Source organism: Hippopotamus amphibius, chromosome 9, assembly GCF_030028045.1.
Source record: "Hippopotamus amphibius kiboko isolate mHipAmp2 chromosome 9, mHipAmp2.hap2, whole genome shotgun sequence".
Classification (NCBI taxonomy): Eukaryota; Metazoa; Chordata; class Mammalia; order Artiodactyla; family Hippopotamidae; genus Hippopotamus; species Hippopotamus amphibius.
Window position 1 is genome coordinate 139,324,541 of NC_080194.1, and position 20,059 is coordinate 139,344,599.

General features: G+C 45.0%; 3 protein-coding genes across 10 annotated transcripts in view; 1 reads left to right on the forward strand and 2 right to left on the reverse strand.

Moving 5' to 3' along the window:
* PMS2 (PMS1 homolog 2, mismatch repair system component) overlaps positions 1 to 8,599 on the reverse strand; it is a 22,976-nt gene extending 14,377 nt beyond the window's left edge. The window contains exons 1-8 of one of the 3 annotated variants that reach the window (XM_057695650.1): positions 8,331 to 8,599; positions 6,404 to 6,538; positions 5,645 to 5,731; positions 5,358 to 5,460; positions 4,494 to 4,677; positions 2,669 to 2,836; positions 2,135 to 2,232; positions 608 to 707 (exon numbers count right to left, since the gene is read on the reverse strand). In XM_057695650.1, coding sequence (XP_057551633.1) covers positions 608 to 707; positions 2,135 to 2,232; positions 2,669 to 2,836; positions 4,494 to 4,677; positions 5,358 to 5,460; positions 5,645 to 5,731; positions 6,404 to 6,538; positions 8,331 to 8,430 — 975 coding nt within the window. In that variant the 5' untranslated portion in view covers positions 8,431 to 8,599. Of the gene's footprint in view, positions 1 to 607; positions 708 to 2,134; positions 2,233 to 2,668; positions 2,837 to 4,493; positions 4,678 to 5,357; positions 5,461 to 5,644; positions 5,732 to 6,403; positions 6,544 to 8,330 lie in introns of all 3 variants that reach the window. The other 2 variants (XM_057695648.1, XM_057695649.1) reach the window with 2 other exon arrangements.
* Positions 8,554 to 16,480, forward strand: AIMP2 (aminoacyl tRNA synthetase complex interacting multifunctional protein 2). 4 transcript variants are annotated; one of them, XM_057695655.1, is made up of 5 exons: positions 8,975 to 9,118; positions 12,818 to 12,887; positions 12,996 to 13,202; positions 14,928 to 15,159; positions 15,952 to 16,480. In XM_057695655.1, the coding sequence occupies exons 3-5, from the start codon at positions 13,095 to 13,097 to the stop codon at positions 16,338 to 16,340; spliced, it is 729 nt and encodes a 242-aa protein (XP_057551638.1). In that variant the 5' UTR covers positions 8,975 to 9,118; positions 12,818 to 12,887; positions 12,996 to 13,094; the 3' UTR covers positions 16,341 to 16,480. The 4 variants fall into 4 exon arrangements, with proteins under 4 accessions (XP_057551640.1, XP_057551637.1, XP_057551638.1 ...); XM_057695656.1 differs by having other exon boundaries at positions 9,012 to 9,118; positions 12,751 to 12,887; XM_057695657.1 differs by lacking the exons at positions 8,975 to 9,118; positions 12,818 to 12,887 and adding an exon at positions 8,554 to 8,827.
* A 494-nt stretch (positions 16,481 to 16,974) lies between these two features.
* Positions 16,975 to 20,059, reverse strand: part of EIF2AK1 (eukaryotic translation initiation factor 2 alpha kinase 1) — a 31,329-nt gene continuing 28,244 nt past the window's right edge. For 2 of the 3 annotated variants that reach the window (XM_057695653.1, XM_057695651.1), the window contains 2 exons: positions 19,719 to 19,952; positions 16,975 to 17,274 (listed from right to left, as the gene is read on the reverse strand). In XM_057695653.1, the coding sequence (XP_057551636.1) occupies positions 17,137 to 17,274; positions 19,719 to 19,952 (372 nt within the window). In that variant the 3' untranslated portion in view covers positions 16,975 to 17,136. Of the gene's footprint in view, positions 17,275 to 17,495; positions 17,684 to 19,718; positions 19,953 to 20,059 lie in introns of those variants that run through there. The other variant, XM_057695652.1, reaches the window with a different exon arrangement.

Below are 20,059 nucleotides of genomic sequence, written 5' to 3' on the forward strand. Positions count from 1 at the left end.
AAAATGCTGACTTTCTTCTGATAGTGATGCTTTTTATGACAATAAACATATTGGTTGTTAACATGTGTCCACAGGTATGCATAAACACACACGTGTATAACTGTAACTACTGCACGGCAGACTTTTTTAAATGCTTAAAATAAGATAATTTATAGATAACCAACAAGGACCTATATATAGCACATGGAACTCTACTCAATATTCTGTACTAACCTAAATGGGAAAAGAATTTGGAAAAGAATAGATACATGTATACGTACAACTGAGCCACTCTGCTGTACACCTGAAACTAACACGACACTGTAAATCAACTATACTGCAATATAAAATAAAAACTTTTAAAAAGAAATTAAGTCATTTAAAAAATATTTTAAAATGACAATAATACAGCATTGTCTGTTAAAATAAATAATATATCTGCATAGAAACATGTTTTTAGAATAAAACTGATTAGAAGAATGAAAAAAAAGATAACTTGAAGTCATGTTTCTGAGTCAAAGTCCCAAGGTCCATGTAAATTGCCTGTCAGAAAATGTTATTTTAAAAAAATGTAAAGTTAAAACTAAAGGCTAAAACAAAAACCTAATCCCCCCGTATTCTGAAATACCTTTGCTGGGTCACAAGGCCGCCGATTGACAAAGAAAAACTGTCTGTCTGTCGAACTTCTTCCCACGCCATGAGCACAGTGAGAAATAAAACCTGAGATGCTGTTCAATGATAATGCCGTTAGCACAGGATTCCGGGGCGGAAAGGATCAGACACACATCGTACGACACATTCTCCAAGTGAAAAATAAAAACATTACCCCTGGTGACGAGCTGACGAGTACTGACATTTCAGGTACGCATATCTGTGCTCCGTTCTGCTGAACCATTAACGGAACACAGATCCTCTGGAACGTTCCAAAGCTCCCATCGTTAACAAATCCACCACGGGCAACCCAGCGGGTTCAAAACTGATTCGTTTCAGCTCCCACTTTCCCTATTAAGTCCTTGGCACAAGGAGTGGGTATCACCCCACACTCACATTCTAGAACCTCTGTGCAGTCCCCACCACACTGTCCAGGGAGCCCAAGGACCTGTATCCAGACTCTTTGTCCACATCCACCACCCTTTTAACATCTGTTCTCTTGGGACCTCCCTGGTGGTCCAGTGGTTAAGACTGCGCACTCCCAATACAGGGGACTCTGGTTCAATCCCTGGTCGGGAAACTAAGATCCCGCATGCCATGTGGGACAGCCAAAAAAATTTTAAAAATAAAATCTGTTCTCAGTTAGCAAACTTCTGTCTCCTAAAGCGTTGGTTAAGGGCTTATTTCACATGAGATTTACCTCAGGATATTTGAGTTTCCATAGAAATGATACCTTAGCATAAAAGATGACTCTCCATCTTTAATTTCAGGCATAAGCCAAAGGCAAGTGGTGGGAGGGTACGTAATATGGGCCCAATTCTGCTTATGGGAAAATGTCTTTTTCTTACACGAAAAGTAATGATGCTGGATTGGATTTCTGGATAAGACATGAGTTAAAAGAAAAGCAGCCTCTACCCCTCTCTGCCAGATCCTCAAAAAAGTAAAACAGTATACATATCACGATTTAAAAGTTATTCTAATTGTTCACGAAACTGTTCACTAAACAGAACTTATTCTACAAAGCCTAATTCATTAAGAAACCCCCTAAAGGACTTCGCTGGTGGTCCAGTGGGTTAGACTCCATGCTCCCAACGCAGGGGGCCCAGGTTCGATCCCTGGTCAGGGAGTTAGATCCCGCATGCTACAACTAAGAGTCCACGTGGCACAACTAAAGATCACGCTTGCCGCAACTAAGACTCCACACAACCAAATAAATAAATAAATAAATATCTTAAAAAAAAAAAAAAAAAAAAAGACTGTTCCAAAAAAAAAAAAAAAAAAAAAAAAAGACAAACACTAAAATGCACCATTTACCCACAATATTGTTTGCATTAAGTACCTGACTCCTCCATATGAATCCTCTTTCTCAGCAATAATACTGCCTACAGTTTTATAATGGACATAAGAAACTACAAGCTTTAAACTCACAATCTTTAAAAACAAACAAACAAAAACAACAAAAGAAATTGTTTGACGGTAATCTTCCTGGCAGCAATCAACTTACCAAAACAGGTTATGCAGAGCCTGGGAAGAGCTCAGCCCGTATTCTTCACAGACAGAGTCACTAGGGGGCAGCTGCACAAAAGGGATGAGGCTTTGCAACTGAAAGAAATCAAGGTTCACAGTTGTTTCCAGATAAAGCGAGAATCAGCCTGACTTCAGGATGGAAGATATAAGAGGGTTTCGTGTGTTTTCCTCCCTAGCCAAGCTATCCACGTCAAGAGGACAAAGAATCTCAACAGTTGCTTTTTTGCAGTTCTATAATAAATAATTTTGATTTATTAGCAAGAGGAAACACTTGTGCTCCTACTTATCTGTAATCAATACACTGCCCACAATACTTTATTTTTTTTCAAGCAGAAAGTAAAAGGATTATTTTAAAATCTGCAGCTCCTAACATCAATTGTTGTGATAGGGATATAGTTTAAAAAAAAAATCAATTCTTAGATTTTATTCTCTATTCTATCAGAAAGGACAATAGAAACCTGCCATAATCACTAGAACAATAAGATATTTTTAAACAACTGGCCACCACTACCTGTTTCTGCCCAAACACAGATCCGATATTTTCCTTCATGCTGGAGCCTCCGCTGGTGCACATCACAGGCTGCCGCTTGCCCTGTCCAACCTGATTGGTGCAACTTACACGGATGCCCGCTGAAATGATACAGTACGCGTGTAAGACTTGGACCATTCTGGCGAACTCCTGTTTAAAAAACACAAACGCAAGGACTCAACGTTACTTCAATCTTGTAAGAAGCACGTGATTCAAGTTATACAGCCAATTCAAGGTTCTCATATCATCTCCCAAATAAGGCGAATTACTCCTGACAGAATGATCCAGGAGTTGAATCTCCCTATGTGGTATCAAAGGGAAATCAGAGGATAAGGTTCTTAATCACACTTCCCTCACTTCCAAAACAACCAAGCCTTCTGCTATAAAAATCAAGAAGTATGTTCCTTTGACCTTGTAATCCCTCCTCTGGAAATTTATCCTTATAGAAAGACTGGCATAAACAATCAAAGATATATTACGAAAATGCTCATGGAAACAATCTGTAATTGTGAAAAATTATGGACAACCCAAGTAACCATCAACCAGGGGCTAATTAATTACAATGTATCCAGATAATGGTGTCATGATAAAGAATAAGGTGGTACCTAATCAACCAAAAAAAGGATATCGACAATATACCACATAAAAAGTCAAGGTATAGAACGGGACATATAACATGATCCCAATTGTTAAAAAAAATAGAAACGTATGTATAAAGATTGCATATACATGTATACATTTAAAGTCTGGGGGTACAAACCAAACTCTGGGAGGTAGGCAGAGACAATACCAACCTTCCATCACACCAATTCCATGTGACTTAAATGTTTCATAGTCTATGTCACTTGACTTCATTATATTAATATTTATCTTGAAAATTTTTCCAAGATTTATAAATACACGAAACTAAAAGGAGTCTGGAAAGACACACCAAACTGTTAACAACGGTCACCTCCAGCAAGTACAACTTCTTTATGCCTATATTTTCTGAGTCACCGATTTTTTTTTACCATAAAATACAAAATAATAATGAAAATTTTCTCTTTACAAAAAAAATTTAATATTTAAATTAAAAATATTTTTAAAGTTTCTCTATAGTTTTGAAAAATTAATAAAGTTATAACTAGCACAAATTGCTTTAGAGGTAAAGACAGTTTTTAGCAGCGTATGTTTAAGTAACTTTTTTGATTACGAATAATACAGGTACAAAACAGAAAAGCACAGAAAGACAGCAAAATGCACACGTGACCTCACATCCTAGAATAACCACCCACAACATTCATGCGTCTGCTCTCCCAGTCTTTCTTTCTATGCATATTTAGGTTGCTTCGTTTTCATAAAACTGTAATCATATTCAGACATATGACTACATATATATACACACATACATATACACATATACAGACAATTTATAACTGCTTTTTAAACACAACAATTATATAACATTCAGCTGCTTCATTTTCATTCCCATTCATAACACTTGTAATAATTCACTTACTGGGGAGTCAAGAAAAATCATCTTATTAAAAAATAAAGATAGACTCCAAAAATAATGTCATATCTTAAAAGACTCATTTCCCATATTAGAAGACCTCATAAACATAACGTGATGATCCTTTTCAAGGAAAAAAAGGGTAAATCATCCAAAAGTTAGAGGTCTTTGAGGGGAAGAAGCAAGCTAAGCACTTCTCAAAAAATTAAGGCAAGAGAATGAAGGGAAGTGCAAACCACCCCGACTGATCTTGTACCACGTCTGGGCATCACGCTCTCCAGGCTCCTGGAAGCTGGGATTCTGAATTTACTATACCTTTTTAATATTCCTCTGAAACTCCTTATGGCGCACAGGTAGCGTATAAAATAACTGCTGCACGCTGACCGTTGTCCCTCTGGGTCGTGGGTAGGGGGTTTTCTGGAGGATTTTTCCATTGTGATCAAACACCAGTCGAGTCCCAACCTTCGCCGACGTGTGACAGGTAGAAATAGTTACATCGCTGTAAGAAAAAGCCGACAGAACCGGGTCAGCTAGAGACTCCCAGGTGCTGGATGTCACGTGCTCATTTTCCCACTTCCGTTCTCTCAAAACTCCCCTAAAAAGATGACGATCCCTCCAAGATCATCAAGAGAGTTTAAATGGGTGAGGAGTCATCATAAAATCTAAGGTTTGGCCCCCAATAGATAGTGAGAGAGTTCTGTAAATGTTTCATTTTGGTAAAAGCTTTGATATTTGTTAAACTGAAAATAAAAGATCTCAAAACTTATATATTCACCAACAAAGATTTCTCGGTTTTGCTACTACTGTTCTAACAAAATCTTGGGAGCTGCTGTGTAATTAAATAAATGCTTCAGCTAAATTTTTCCCTCAACATCAAAATATATGAAAAACAATAGCATATGGCATCTATAATGTATTATCTGAACATTACTTTTAAATTGAGAAGTTACTGCTTTAATAAGGGTAATGATTTTTTACAGGACCACTTGCTTCACTTCATTCATGCATTGCTTACATTTCAGAAGTATTACCACTTAGGTTGGTAGTAAGATAAAACAGAATGCAGAGAAGTTGAGACATTCAGATGGAAAAGTGTAAACAATGATTCTAGTCAGGCTTTTTAATTTTCAGAGAGATTTTCATAAGGAGTCAAGTTAGTGGATAAAAACGTTGCATCACCTCAGTGCACAAAGTGAGCTCAGAGCTTCCCCCCGAAAGCCAAAAGTTTCAACCTGAGTGAGGTCAGCAAACTCCTGAATCTTAGAAGTGTGATGCTTCAGAGCTGAAAGAGAGGTGACGCGTAAGGCCAAAGAGACCGCAAGTGACACAGCAACGAACACACACAATACCCCCCAAGTGACTGGCTTTAAAAAGCTGATTTTCTGTTTCCTAAGACAGTGTTACCCCAAATTCTCAGAATATTTGGCCCAAATATTTTAAAATAGGATTAGCAAAATTCAACTTACTTAAGCCTTCAAAGTTTTCTTCTTCTACCCCACATCCGTTGTCTGAAACTTCAATGAGCTCCACCCCATAGTCTTTAAGCCTGAGATCTAAAAAGTTTAAAACATTGATTCCTCAAATTGATCCATGCGAGAAGTCTTTAGAGTGACAGTATTATAACTTACAAAACGCAACTCTGAGTCCTAACTATATTTATTTAAATGTACTACTGTCGTTTTGTATATTTTACTTTTTAAAGCCCTTCTCGGCTATTTACTAGTTCAGATAAAATAGTTGTTTTGTTTTTATTTTCTTTCTTTTTTCTTGCCTTCAAAAGGATAATTTTAACACAATCATTAAAGAGAAGTTCTGGAATCAGACTCCCTGGGATCATATTTTACTAGCTTTATAACCTCAAAAAAAGTAAATTCCTTGTGCCTTAATTTCCTCACTGATAAAATGGAGATAATAATTATAACAGTAATAATAATTCCAATCTCATAAGGTTATTCTGCAGGTTAAATGAGGCATTCCGTCTATATAGCTCTTAGCACAATGCCTGCCTGGCACACAGGGGGTAGAACACAATAAAAGTTAACAGCTATTATTATTACTACCTAGCTAAGTACTAGGCACATAATAGGTGCTAAATTTATGTTTAAAAAATAATAATTTCTCAGAGTATATCAATACCTGATTGTCTTATTACAGCAACAAACATTTCTTAAATAAAATAGCATAAACTGGTTATTTCTTGTGATTTAAAATTCTCCCAAACTTACCAATATTAGTGGCACCGGCATCCACACTATTTTCTACCAACTCCTTCACAGCAGTGCTTAGACTAAGTACCACTTGCCCAGAACAAATCTGATGGACTGACTTCCGATCGATAGGTTTGATGGCCTTAGCGAGTTCTGAACTAAAGAAACCAGTTACAAGAAGCAAAGCAAGGAGGCTGTTATGTATTTTCATTCTGGTTTTAACTGTGGGAAATGATTCATCTCTGTCAATAGTCAATAGGTCTAATCCATTCATTATATTAACATATCCATTTATTATGTTCATAAATATAAATGCTGGTCTAAGATTCTTAAACATCTGTCAAAAAATCTTCTGAATAGATACTTCAAATGAAATAGATACTTAAAATCTAATTATACTAGGATCTACATGGAGGAGACACGTCTCCCACAAGCTATGGGTCAATAATTTTTTGCAACAATAGGATCTTCTTTCCTGAGAAATTGCAAACAACATTTCCCACACAATTTGAAAAACCAAAAGTTTGCTGGGAAATCCACAGTGTTCACGTCAAAATCAAAAGCAGCTCAGATATCGGGCACCAGGTGGGTAACTATTTCTATGGTTGCCTTCAAATCCCCCCACTCGGCGTTGGTGGTATAGTGGTGAGCATAGCTGCCTTCCAAATCCCCCCACTCCAAATCCAGGCTGCCAGCTCCTGCCTTAGCAAAGGCCCTCAAAGTTCTGGCTGTACCTCCTTTCAGAATCTTTCAACTGGTGTGTCTCCATTTTCTCTCCACTTCAATCAATCCTCCGTGATACCACCAGAGTTACCTTAGAAATCACAAATCTGGTGAAATAATTTTTCTGCTTAAAGAACTTACTAGCATCCCACTATCTGCTATATGAAGTTTCAAATCTAGTCACAACTGGACCCCAATTGACCTTATCTTCTGTCTCTTTCCAATCCTCCTCCCATTGCCAACTCCCCTCCATTCTGGTCACAGTGAACAACTGTTTCCTGAGTATCACAAGCTCTTTTAGACACTACACCTTGCCTATACAGGTGTGTCCGATTTGCCTGGCAAACTACTGCTCATGCACATGTTCACTAATTTAGCAATTTCTAGTAAAGAGTTTAATTGATAACTTGGATGTAACTGAACACAGTAGGCTCCCCAGGGGAGAAATCTTTGGGTACTTCCCACAGCGTATAACACATAGTAGACCCTCAGTAAACCCTTGTTTAAAAAAAAAAAAAAAGGAAAAAACATCTTTACTCTTCATTCTACCTTGCAAAGAATTCCACTCAAGTTTGTCTTAAATGGAAAAACTGCAGATGACACCACATGAAATGGAAAAAAGCATCTCTAAAAATTTGTTGACTTGGCAAGATACCATAGGCTACAGGTCCATTCCTGATATTTATTTGGAGGGCTGGAAATAAGACATTTAAACACAGCCGGTGAACCTGGGTTCAGGAATCTGACACAAAGTGCGACAGAGCTACCCTAAGAGTCGCTACCCCGAATTCGCGCAGCTGCCCGCAGTCGCATACTCAAGGAGATACCGAAGCACTGCGTTTCTTAAAATTGTGCGGCCATGCAAATTAGCATGTGCCTGAAAGCCTTCCCTAAAATAACCTTCAATTTTTAAAAAAAACAAAACAGAACAGAGCACCCAGGTAAAAAGGAAATGAATTTCGTCTACTGGGATTTCAAGCTCCGGCTTCACGTCCACGGATGCGTGGCGGCGTCCGGGCAGCGGGCCGAATCCCCCGCGGACCCCGACCTCAAGGAGCACCCACAGGGCAGCGGGCGAGGAGAGCGCCCAGGAGCCCGGCCGGGGCCTCGGCGCCGCAGACTCGCCCGGCGCCGCAGCCACTCCGCCCTCCTTTCTAGGGGTCTGGAACGCCGCGGGCCTCGGACAGGGCGACCGCGAGGGGCGGCGGCACGCTCGGCTCACCTCGGCCCGTCGGCTCGCTCCATGGATGCGGAGCTTGACCCGGGACTCGGAATAGTTCGCGCCGTCGCTCCCACGGAGGCCCCACCACCCGGCAGCCCATTGGCTGTTTGCGACACTGCGCTCCCTCCCGCTTCCGGAAGAGGCCGCCAACGCTCTCCACATCGCCTTCTCGCTGATTGGTTGTGTCAAAGGTCGAGCCCGTGACGTCGAGAGAGCAGGGGCCAATTAGAGGACGGGAGCTGCGCTTTCCCGAACGCCCGCAGCCGGGTCGGAAAGGAGGTGGCAGCAGTCTGTTGGGGACGGGGACGGTTTCTGAGCGTTCGTGTCTCTCACCCGCCACGTTCCCGCCCTTGGTCCCCACGATGCCGATGTACCAGGTAAAGCCCTATCACGAGGGCAGTGGATCTCTCCGTGTGGAGCTTCCCACCTGCATGTACCGGCTCCCCAACGTGCACGGCGGGACCTGCCGCCCCGCGCCAGCCGCGGGCCACGTGCAGGTAGGAACGCACCGCCCGCGCCCCGGCCCCCCCCCACCAGCCCAGTGCGCAGGCGCCAAGGCCACCGCCTACCGCACTCTCGTCCAGTGCGCAGGCGCCCTAGCTCCACCGCTGCCCGCTTGCTCCACTGCGCATGCGTCGCGGCTCTGGCCCGCAGACCTGGGGCACTAGGGGCTGGGGACCCGCCACGCCCGGACGTTGGGGCCCGGACTGCCTGGAACAAACCGTGGGGACCAGACCCGATCGCCTACCCCGCTCCAGCTTTACGCGCCCGCCGGCCTCCGAATGACCGTAACTCTTATCTATTAAAAGAGCTATCCTTTTTTTTTTTCCGCTTGTGACTGCTTAAACTTTTTTATTGCGAAATTTTACCCACAGAAGAGCGAATAGCACTGAAATGCCCGATTTGAGGAATTATAAAGCGAATCCTACTGTCACCACCACTCAAGTTAATACATTGTCAGCGCCCCACTTAAAATTACCCCCAGAGTTCCCGACTTCCGCGGTCTCATTTTGTCACCTGAGTTTGCATCCCGAAACCATGTAGTCTCGGTGCAGGTGGAAGCATGCAGTGTGCCGTGCGGTGTCTGGCTGTCTTTCTAGACATGATTTGAAGAATCGCTTTGCTGCATGAAAAGCGAAGCGTTCGTCCTCTCTGCGGTCGGCTGCTCCTTAGCCTGGGTGCTCCCCCACGGCTTTATCCATCCCGCTGCTCGCGGGCGTCGGCCGGTTTTCCGTTTTAGGCCGCCTTGACTAAATCTGCAGTGAACGTTCTTGTACACGAGCAGGCATAGGATATATCCTAAGGGATGGGTTTGCTGGCTCATTGGGCTGGCCTGTCTTCAGCTGGACTAGATCGCTTTCTAAAGCGATCGTCCCGGTTTATGCTGTCACCTGCATTGTATGTGAATTTCTGATGCTGGCACCCTCCCCAAAGCTGGTGGGTGTACAGCCGCATCTTAATGTAGTTTTGTTCGGATCTCCCAGACCTCTAAATCAGTCGAGCACCTTTTCATTTTTATTGAGCATTTTGATTTTGCCTCTTTTGTGAAGTACCTGCTCAACTTTGGCTTTTGTACTAATTGCAAACGCACATCTTAGTTTTCCAGCTGGAGAGACTCTCCATTCTGACTCTAGATGAGTGAATAGATGACTTTTGTGGTTCGTTTTCCTTGTCACCCTTTGTCTTAAGAGCTTTCTGCCTCGATTGGAAGGGAGATAGTTTAGTTTGGAACCAAATACACAACTGTTGTCTCACTGCAGAGCTGTGAAAATGCATGCATGGTCCAGTATCTCTTCAGCTGAAGATTCCCATGTAGGCATGGTCCAGTGCCTGTCAACTGGACAGTCCCAAGGAACCGAAAAGAAAGCCCCATAGTGGGGAGCATCACATCTCTTTTGAGACCAAATCCTTCCTCGCCCCCCCCATAAGTCTACTGCCTAACTTCCTTTGGGCATGTAACTGAATTTGCAACTTAGAAGATAACTTAGTAGGTGATGATAATGTGAATAGATCGTTAGAAATCTAGCAGCTCCAGGGAAATGAGAGCAACACAAAGAATAAACTGCTTCTACATACATGTAAAATAACACAAACAGATAAACACAACATGCCAAGTCACAGTGTCGCCTGGGCAAGGAAAATGGCAGGCCAGCATTAGAAGGTGTGGCGGGTAAAGCAGATCTCAAGCATCTCCCGTTCCTCAGATCCAGCCGTGCTAGGCTCTTGATCACAGGCCATGTTCCACACGCAGTGCTGGGTCCAGAGAGTCTTCAGTGAGTGTTGACGGACTTTGAATACAGTAGGTGCTTCACCCCTGGTTGGGCAGGGACCTGACTGCCGTTTGTAGAAATGAGCACAGTTGCACAAAAACAATGCACACATACAGGCTGGATTAAAAGATTGGAGGTATTACTCGGGAGGACTAATATTGAGTAACATGAGGATATCACACAGGCGGTGGGTAGCCTTACAGGTCACACATCTTGCACACTTATTTCCAGTCAGTGCCGCATTATTTAATTGGCACACTGAACTCTTTTTTTCTTCTTTACCCCACCCAGATGGTAGTCATCTTGCATTTCTCTGCTGTTTGATCTTAAGAGTAGGAGGCAAAGGGAGGTGAAAGCGTGGCCATCCAGCTCCAGGGTAAATAGGCATTAACCAGCTGAGAGAAGGGGGAGGGGTGCTGCCAACAGAGGGAACTGATGAGGAAAAGGGCTGTGGCAGGTGGGAGCCTATGTGTTTTAGGATCCAAAGGACAGCGTGGCCAGAGCACAGAGCAATGGGGGAGAATGATGGGAGAGGCCCAGTTATTACAAGCTATTTATCAAGCCGGGTTAGGCTTTTTAGCCTAATAGGTCATTTTGATCTCTGGCTGCCATGGTAGGGATGGGTTGGAAGGGGTGGACCAGAATGGGTGCAAGGTGGCCAGTGGAAGTAGGCCAGGTGAAAAACGGTGTCTTGGACTCAGGCGGTGACCTTGAAGGCAGGCCTACAAGTCAGTGGATTCCAGAAAATGGACAGCAGCTGGTGATGAGTTGGCTCTGCAAGGGGTTGCTGTGAGTGACAAGGGGAGGAACAAAATGTTCCTTAAAGCCACCAGCCACGGATGTGAGCAGGCACTCTTCCCACACTCACGGTGTATCATGAGTGCGTGTTTCTAATAAACTCAAGGTCATTGCCTTGTTGATCTTTCTGTCTAGTTACGAGCGTCTTACTCATGCTTAACATGTTCTTTGTTCTCTCAACTCAAATGGAGTATCTTTTGTGAGAGCTTGTAAATCTGGAAATAGGTTGCACAGTGTGACTGTTGGGAGGTTTCTTGTTACTAATTTTTTTTTTAATAATGACCCCTCTATTCCTTTTTTTTTTTATTTATTTATTTATTTTTTATTGGCTGTGTTGGGTCTTCATTGCTACACACAGGCTTTCTCTAGTTGCCTCTAGTTGCAGCGAGCAGGGACTACTCTTCATTGTGGTACGTGGGCTCCTCATGGCGGTGGTTTCTCTTGTTGCGGACCACGGGCTCTAGGTGCTGGGCTTCAGTAGTTGTGGCACATGGGCTCAAGAGTTGTGGCACACAGGCTTAGTTGCTTTGAGCCATGTGGGATCTTCCTGGGGTAAGGCTCAAACCTGTGTCCCCTGCATTAGCAGGCAGATTCTTAACCACTGCACCACCTAGGAAGTCCCTCTTGTTACTGCTTTTTTTTTTTTGGGCGCACGGGCTTAGTTGCTCCGCGGCATGTGGGATCTTCCCAGAGCAGGGATCGAACCAGTGTCCTCTGCATTGGCAGGCGGATTCTTAACCACTGCGCCACCTAGGAAGCCCTGTTACTGCCTTTTAAAGTAAGTCTGCAGAGATTTGAGATTTTTTTCCTCAGCAAATATTGGGTTGGCCAAAATTTTCCATTATGGAAAAACCCAAATGAACTTCTTCAGCCATTATGGAAAAACCCAAATGAACTTCTTCTTCCCAATGTTATTAGTTACTTATGGTGTACTAGTCCACTATACCAGGCAAGAAAGATGCAAAGATTCAGTGAATGAAGGATGTGAGTATTCCCTGTTTATGAAGTAATACATTTCAGCAGTGAAAAAGTTCTAGATGATTCCAAGATATGGGAGTGCCAGTACTGCCTAGAAAGTGATTTGGGGAATGGATCATTTGAGACACACACACACACACACACGCACGCACGCACGCACGCACGCACGCACGCCCGCCCGCCCGCCATACTTTCAAGCCTAAGGGCACTTTTTTTTTAACCTGTGTGCTCCCTTTTCCCTTCTGTTAGTATAAGTGATTGGTTACACCCTCATCGCCACCCCCAATCTTTTTCTATTCATTCATGCAAAGTATCTGGAGCTAGTTTGATAGAACAAGTTGTGTTCATTTTCTCTCATTTTTTGTTCTTAACAGAATTACCTGAAATAGGAGTCCTGTAACTTCAAAGTGGCTTCCAGCTGCAATGTTATTTGTTTTACAGCATTTGAGGGTTGAGTTGGACTGGGGGAAATGAGATGATTCCGCTACTTCATTTTAATGTCTTCTGAGAGGTAGGAGGTTCGATGAGTTCACTCAACTGAGAGGAAGACAAGTGGTGACATTCAGACAGACTGCTCTGATGTGAGAGGAAGTGAACATTTTGGTGTTGGTCTCTTTAGGAAGAGTCGGACCCATCTCTTCAAGCTCTTGAGTCCCGCCAAGATGACATTTTAAAGCGTCTGTATGAATTGAAGGCTGTGATCGATGGTCTCTCCAAGATGATTCAGACGCCAGATGCCGACTTGGACGTAACCAACATAATCCAAGCTGACGAGCCCCCTGCTCTGTCGGCCAGTGCTCTGGACTTAAATTCCGTGCTTGGAAAGGTAAGCTCATCTGGAAAGGTAAAGAACACCAGCACATTAGGTGATTGATTGTTAGCACTGGAAAATTGTGCTAGCGTGATTAAAGCTGTGGTTTTCCAGTTTTCAAAGGTGGTGCAAAAAGTGCATTGTCTTTTCCTCTTCTAACTGATTGTGCCTTTGCACAGAACAGACTCATGAGCTCTGAGTGAAGCCAGGCAGGCTCTAATGCAGCTTCTGGATTTCTCAGGCCCAGTGGAGAACAGGGAGGATCCTTAGGCAGAGGAGGGAGTCAAGAGTGCCTGCTTCCTGCCCCTGCCGGCAGCTCCCAGCAGCCTCCGAGCCCTGGAGAAGCGCATCTTGGGTTGTTCACTCAGTGCTGCTCTGAGGTTCAGCCAAGTCAACCCTGGCCCTCTGGGAGTGGCCTGCATTTCAGAGCCTTGGCTGCCCACGCGCAGAAATCTCACCGATCCTTCTGCAGTTTGTTGCTAAAAGCCAGTCATGCACGGCCTCATACCTCAGACGCATTTTGCTTAAATTCAGTTGGTGTATTAAAATTCAGTTGCATCAGCCACCTTTAATGTCAGCCTGCAGACTTCAGCTGATTTCAAGGACAATGTGATACACAGAGAAAGAATATCTTGTTATAAGGGGGTGCAGGAGGGTTCGTCCCGAGGACTCCTGCTAGCAGCCTCCCCTAGAACTGGTGAGAGAAATGGTCCCGCTTGCAGACCTGGCAAGTAGAGGCAGGACTGCTGTGTCTCGCCCTCTGCACGCACGTATCCCGTCATCCCCCAGTTGGTATTTGCAAGCCCTGGGGGCCCATGAGACCCCACCCCTAGCCAGTCCCCCAGGGAGCCAGTCTGGGTAGGCGGTGAGTTGGTGAGCACAGCTGTGCGGGGTGTCCCTGGGGAGGGGAGCTCCCTGAGCACACAGTGCTTCAGATGAACCTTTATACCGCAGAAGGCACAGTGTCAAGTAATGCGATGTGTTCAGAGAAGTGCAGAGGGGCATCCAGCATAGGTCCATGTGAAGGGCATGGGGCAGGAGTGGCAAGACCAGAGGCCAGGTGGTGGCCGGCTGTGGACAGAGAGCCACGGAGTTTGGCCTCCGCTGTATCCTACGAGTTCATTAGTTATGAAGAGTAGGTGTACAGAAATAAGATAGTCTGCATCTAAAGGCAGTGCATGTTGCAAATCAACTATACTTCAATAAAGTAAATTTTAAAAACAAAATAAAGTGCATCTTGGCACTTCAGTCCACACCTAGTTTTTTAGACTGTCCCTGAGCCAAGACTCTTTTCCAAGAGGCTCTTCATTGACACGTAACTCAAACAAATTGCTGTAGAAACTGTATCCTGTTGGGCATTAGAAAGATTTAGTAAATGGAGTAATTACACATGTAATTTTTTTTTAACTTAGGGACAAATAGAGGTGTCATTCCTAACAGGCTGTACTAATTTAAATCAAAGAGTCACCTTTTACTTGTTGTGAGTGGCAGTGCCGGGGGGGAGGGCTGGAGTCGGCTGCTGGCCCCTGCTTCCTAACAAGCTGGGAGCCCTTGGTAAGCTTCCTTCCCTCCCCAGCACTCGCCTCCTCGGCTGCGGGTGGGGTGACAGTAGCTCCTTCTTCCCGGGAGGTGGTGATTCCTTTAGAGAAGCCTGGTTGGGTTCTGAGCACAGCACCTGGTACAGCGTCAGCACGCAGGCTGCTGTCGGTGTCATCTGCTCTGTTGGGCTCTGCTCCCCAGGATTACGGGGCACTGAAGGACATTGTGATCAACGCCAACCCTGCCTCGCCACCCCTCTCCCTGCTCGTGCTGCACCGGCTGCTCTGTGACCACTACAAGGTCCTGTCCACTGTGCACACACACTCAGCGGTCAAGAGCGTGCCGGCACACCTCCTCAAGTGCTTCGGCGAGCAGACGAGGCAGCAGCCCCGTCACGAGTACCAGCTGGGTTTTACTCTGATTTGGAAGGACGGTAAGCGGAGGGGCTGGGACAGGGGCGGTCTCCAGCTGCGCAGGCTCCTCGTCTGTTTGCCATCGAAGTCTAGAGAACTTGGGGGTGGTTCTCCAAGAGGAGCAGACGCACCTGGGCCCAAAGATGCTCTCCTTCCTCTGGGAAGGTGAAGGTCTCGACTGAGAGCAGTTTCAGGGGGAATCCTGTCTCACCAGCCAGAGCAGGGGCGTCACAGCTGTCAGAGCCGACTTGCCCTCACATTCCAAACCCTGTTGTGGGGACACTAACCTTCTCTTTAATGGGCATCATTAAAAGGCGGTGGGGCGGCGCTTATGCAGTATCCCACTGGCGTGTGCGCTCCTCCCAGTGAAGTCCCTGTGGGGGGAAGTGAGTTCATGTCCGCCCAGCGAGGCCTTCCTGCCCTCGGCCACACATTGAGAGCAGGGTGAGCGCAGAAGGAGGTCCTGGCCTGGGAGGTGGGGCTCCTGGTTTCCAGGCCTCATCCCCAGATCCTCAGGCACAGGGGCTGGAGCAGATGGTCTGAGGTCCCTTCTAGCTTGAAAAATGTCAAAATCAAATACCAGAAATGGTTAACTTATAACTTACAGTCTGCACTCTTTAAACCTACAGTTTAGACTTTCTTGAATATTATTAACCTTTTGGAGACAGACTAAAACTGCGATTTTCTTGAAAATACACTTTCCCTCACCACCGGTTCATGACTAACAGGGCTCCCCTTGCCGCGTTGTACAAGCACTTCCTCCAGCAATGCTGCTCTTATTGACATTTCATGGTGTGTTTATTTCCTTTCAGTGCCAAAGACTCAGATGAAGTTCAGTGTCCAAACGATGTGTCCCATCGAAGGAGAAGGGAACATTGCGCGCTTCCTGTTCTCTCTCTTTGGCCAGAAGCAGGATGCTGTGAATTTAACCCTCATAGATAGCTGGGTAGATATAGCTGTTCTTCAGCTAAAAGAGGGAAGCAGTAAAGAAAGAGCCGCTGTGTTCCGCTCCATGAACTCCACTCTCGGGAAGAGCCCCTGGCTCGTCGGGAATGAACTCACAGTGGCGGATGTGGTGCTGTGGTCCGTGCTCCGGCAGATGGGAGACTGCAGCGGGACAGCGCCAGCCAACGTGCAGAAGTGGATGAGGGCCTGTGAAAACCTGGCCCCTTTCCACACGGCCCTCAAGCTCCTTCAGTGAAGCTCGGTCACTGATTTTAAAGGGTTTAGATTTTTAAAATGGTGCTGTTTCGTGCCTATTATTGGTAAAGGGACTTGTACTAAAATCAAAGTCTTTATTTAGGCCAATGGTCAGATATCAATAAAAGCATCATTAATTAATTTGTGGTTTTCATTTTATTTAAAATCCAGCCAACACTGTGTGCAGTATGCCGTGACAGCTGCCAGCTATGTGGCAGGCGCTCTGAGATACAGACATGACTGTAGCATGTCACTGCCTCCGAGGAATGTAGACTTGGGGGGAAGCGAGTCTGTGATGAAGGAGGAAGCCTGTGCATGGGACAGTGCGGTGGGGAGGGTAGGAAGGCTGGCAACGGTCAAACCTGGAACAGCCCAGCGAACACGCTGGCCTGGGCTTGGGCAGCGACCGGTGCAGAGCACATTTCAGTCTCTGCCGCAGAACCTTCTAGAGAAGGACTTGGTTGACAGGCAGAGCGCAAGAGAAAGAAGAGCTGAGGATGAGGCCTACATTTTCACTTTCAGAGACTGCAGGGATGGTAATATTAAAGGAAAAGGAGCACGTGGGGTAAGAGAAGGGCAAGAACAGAACAGGTTTCATTTCAAGCAGTCTTAAGTTCAAAATCCCAGCCTTAAGGTACTTTCACAACCTCACTTTAATAAGTCTCATGCAGGCTTACTAGATACAATTAGAGTTATACCAGCTATACCCTAATAAGGATTGAAAATTTACATTCCAGTTGACTATTTAGCTTAAAGAGTTAAAAAGTCCACTTTCATATTTACAGAGCCTATTGAGGCTAGACGGGTACGACCCCATCTTTAACCCCTCTGTCACCCTTAACCCCTCTGTCCTGAGAGAGGAGGCTTAGCTGCTTCTTTAATTCTTCAATTTCTTTTTCTTGCTCTACTATCTTCATTTGTAGGGTGAGATTAACCTGTAAAGAGAAAATTTTAAGCTCCATTACAATGGCTTCTTCCTTTACCTTTAAATATACAGGGCTGCCTCTCTCTGCACAGTTCCTGTATGTGTGGATTCCAGTTCTCACGGCTTATTACGCGTCACCCAGCAACACTGGCCGAGTGTCAGTTACCAAGTATAGCGACTTGAGTTGCCTGAGCACTTCAGTCCACAAGACGCTACGTGCCCACAACGCACGTCACAATCATGGACAATCATCACTCCCTTTGAAGGCTCTGGTGGGTGGTCACTGTGCACCTGTTAGTTGGTTCACACAATGTGTGTGCTGTCTCCTGTCTCCCAGCAATAAACCCACGTGATGTTTTTGAAAGAGGGAACTAGCCGACAAAGATGAAAGTGCAGCAAAGTAATGAAAAGTGAGATTGCTAGAAGGGAAAATCAAACACGGTGTTACAGACGAAACAGCTGATCAGACACACTGAGTGAAGACAGCTTATCAACGTAAACAGGAAAAGGATGAAGATGTCCCAAAGATAACTTCACATTAAAAGACCTCTTGGACACAGATCACAACATCGAAAGTGCCAAAGATAAAATGCCAGAAACTGATCCAAACTTAGCAAGGAGTATGACAAGTCACTAAGACACAGAAAAGATGCTCACTCCATAGCCTAAGTTACAGGATGAGATGAAGGCGGGCACTGTTCAGATTACTCTTGAAACACTTTAATTCTTAATTATAGTTATAATTTTTTTCATTTCCGCATACATCTGTAACTGATAATAAGAGAGTTTTAATGTTTTGACAAACATTTTTAGAGGTCGTGGAACAACTGTAACTTTTCCCATCGATGATTAAGCTCTTTTGTATGCTGTGAGCTCTGCGTGGTCATTTTCGCAGTCCTGCACTACACACCGTGCAAAGCGAGGGCCACCTGTCTATGCAAATTTATCTGTACAGGTATGCATAGGTTATTTTATGAACAATTCTACAAGAAGGAGAAATCCTTACGATTAATACCACGTAACCATGGTCTCTACTCACGGTCTTCACGGAGAGTTAGAAAACTCTCTCCATACAAGGAGATCAATTTAACAACTACATCTGCTGTTTTCAGAGACTCAGAGAAAAGCACTACACCTACCTGTTTACCATTCAGTCTAGTAAAATTCACTGTTTGACCTGAAAACCAATAAGCCTTAAACAGAAAACAAATCAACTAACCAGTTGCAAGTGGCTCCCCAACTCGTGTGCGTCAGAACCATGTTGAGGGTTTGTGAAAGCACAGGCAGCAGCCCCTTCGCCCCCAGATTTCTCTTGGAATAGGTCGGTGGGGGAGGAGGGTCTGAGAATTCTATCAGGTCCGCGGTGCTTTTATGCTGCTGCTCTGGAGGCGGCACTCTGGAGCCAGCAACTCGCACACGCTGCTCACACGCTGTGTGTCAATCGCTTGGAGACCTTGTTATGATGCAGGTTTGGGGTGGAGACCCGGAGCCGGTATTTCCAACGAGCTCTCAGGTAAGGCCGAAGCTGCTGGTCTGAGGGCCCACGCGGAGTAGCAAAGCACTAGAGAACTTGTGAATTTATCTTTGAATCAAGCCTTTTTAAGTCTCAGAAAGTGTCTTTATACCTGGCACTGAAACAACATGTTGGGAAAGAGGAAGGGGGGTGGGCTGCCTGGGACACCATCACCTCAAGGACAGAAAACGAGACTCACACACTCAAATGCTGAGATCTTAGGTGGGTTAAGGTGGTCTTGGCCACAGATGCTCCAGCTCCCCTGGGATCACTGCTGTCCTGTATCCTTTTGGTGTGTGTGCCTTTCTTCTAGTAGGTACTTTATAATAATTCATAAAAAGCCATATACCATAGTTGGAAAGGAAAACTAAAACCTTTTGACTTAGCAAGATGAGGCCAGAAACTGGAGCCCATGTGACCATTTCCAGAGTAGACGGTTGGCAGTGGTCACATAGCTTACCTGATGAGTGTGCCCCTGGGAACTCTGAGAATGGGCTGGAATATTTTGTTTCCATAAACCTAATTCTTAGCTCAACTGCTTTTCATGAAATGGGATTCTTCCATTTTAAGCTTCACATTTTCCCCAGGATTTTAAAAAAATCGAATAGGACTTCCCCAGTGGCGCAGCAGTTAAGAATTCACCTGCCAATGCAGGGGACACGGGTTCAATCCCTGGTCCAGGAAGATCCCACATGCCGCAGAGCAACCAAGCCCATGTGCCACAACTACTGAGCCTGTGCTCTAGAGCCCGCAAGCCACAACTACTAAGCTCCACGCACCTAGATCCCATGCTCTGCAACAAGAAGCCACTGCATTGAGAAGCCCACGCACCGCAACCCAAAGTAGCCCCTGCTCGCCACAACTAGAGAAAGCCCATGCACAGCAATGAAGGCCCAACGCTACCAAAAAAAATAATTAATTTTTAAAAAAATTGTACATACATTTCCAGAATTTTGGAAGAGTTCGCTCTGCAGCAGCTGAACAGCAGATGGCCTCTGGGATGAGTTCTCTCTAGTTAAGTGCTGGATGTACTTGGCTTGGATGGGACACCTTTTACTGAGGGACTCAGGGATCTGTCCAGTTCTTAAACCTGTTAACACGTGCGCGCGCTCCATTTCTGTCCCAAATGGCTGAAAGAGCTCCAGCAGGATCACACCCAAGCTATACATATCTGACTGGAAAGGGGGGAAACGGTCAATGAGTGGTGAAATACACAGAGTAACATGTCCATTCCCCGCCCACCTTCCTCTCTAAAGCGAGAGGATTTCCACGCAAGGACGAC

Bases quoted from the DNA above. Each gene is read 5' to 3' on its own strand.
- AIMP2 (XM_057695657.1), top strand. From the start codon at position 8,693: ATGCCGATGTACCAGGTAAAGCCCTATCACGAGGGCAGTGGATCTCTC. The intron at 8,828-12,995 runs GTAGGAACGCAC...TGGTCTCTTTAG, and splicing joins CAGCCGCGGGCCACGTGCAG to GAAGAGTCGGACCCATCTCT. The intron at 13,203-14,927 runs GTAAGCTCATCT...TCTGCTCCCCAG, and splicing joins TAAATTCCGTGCTTGGAAAG to GATTACGGGGCACTGAAGGA.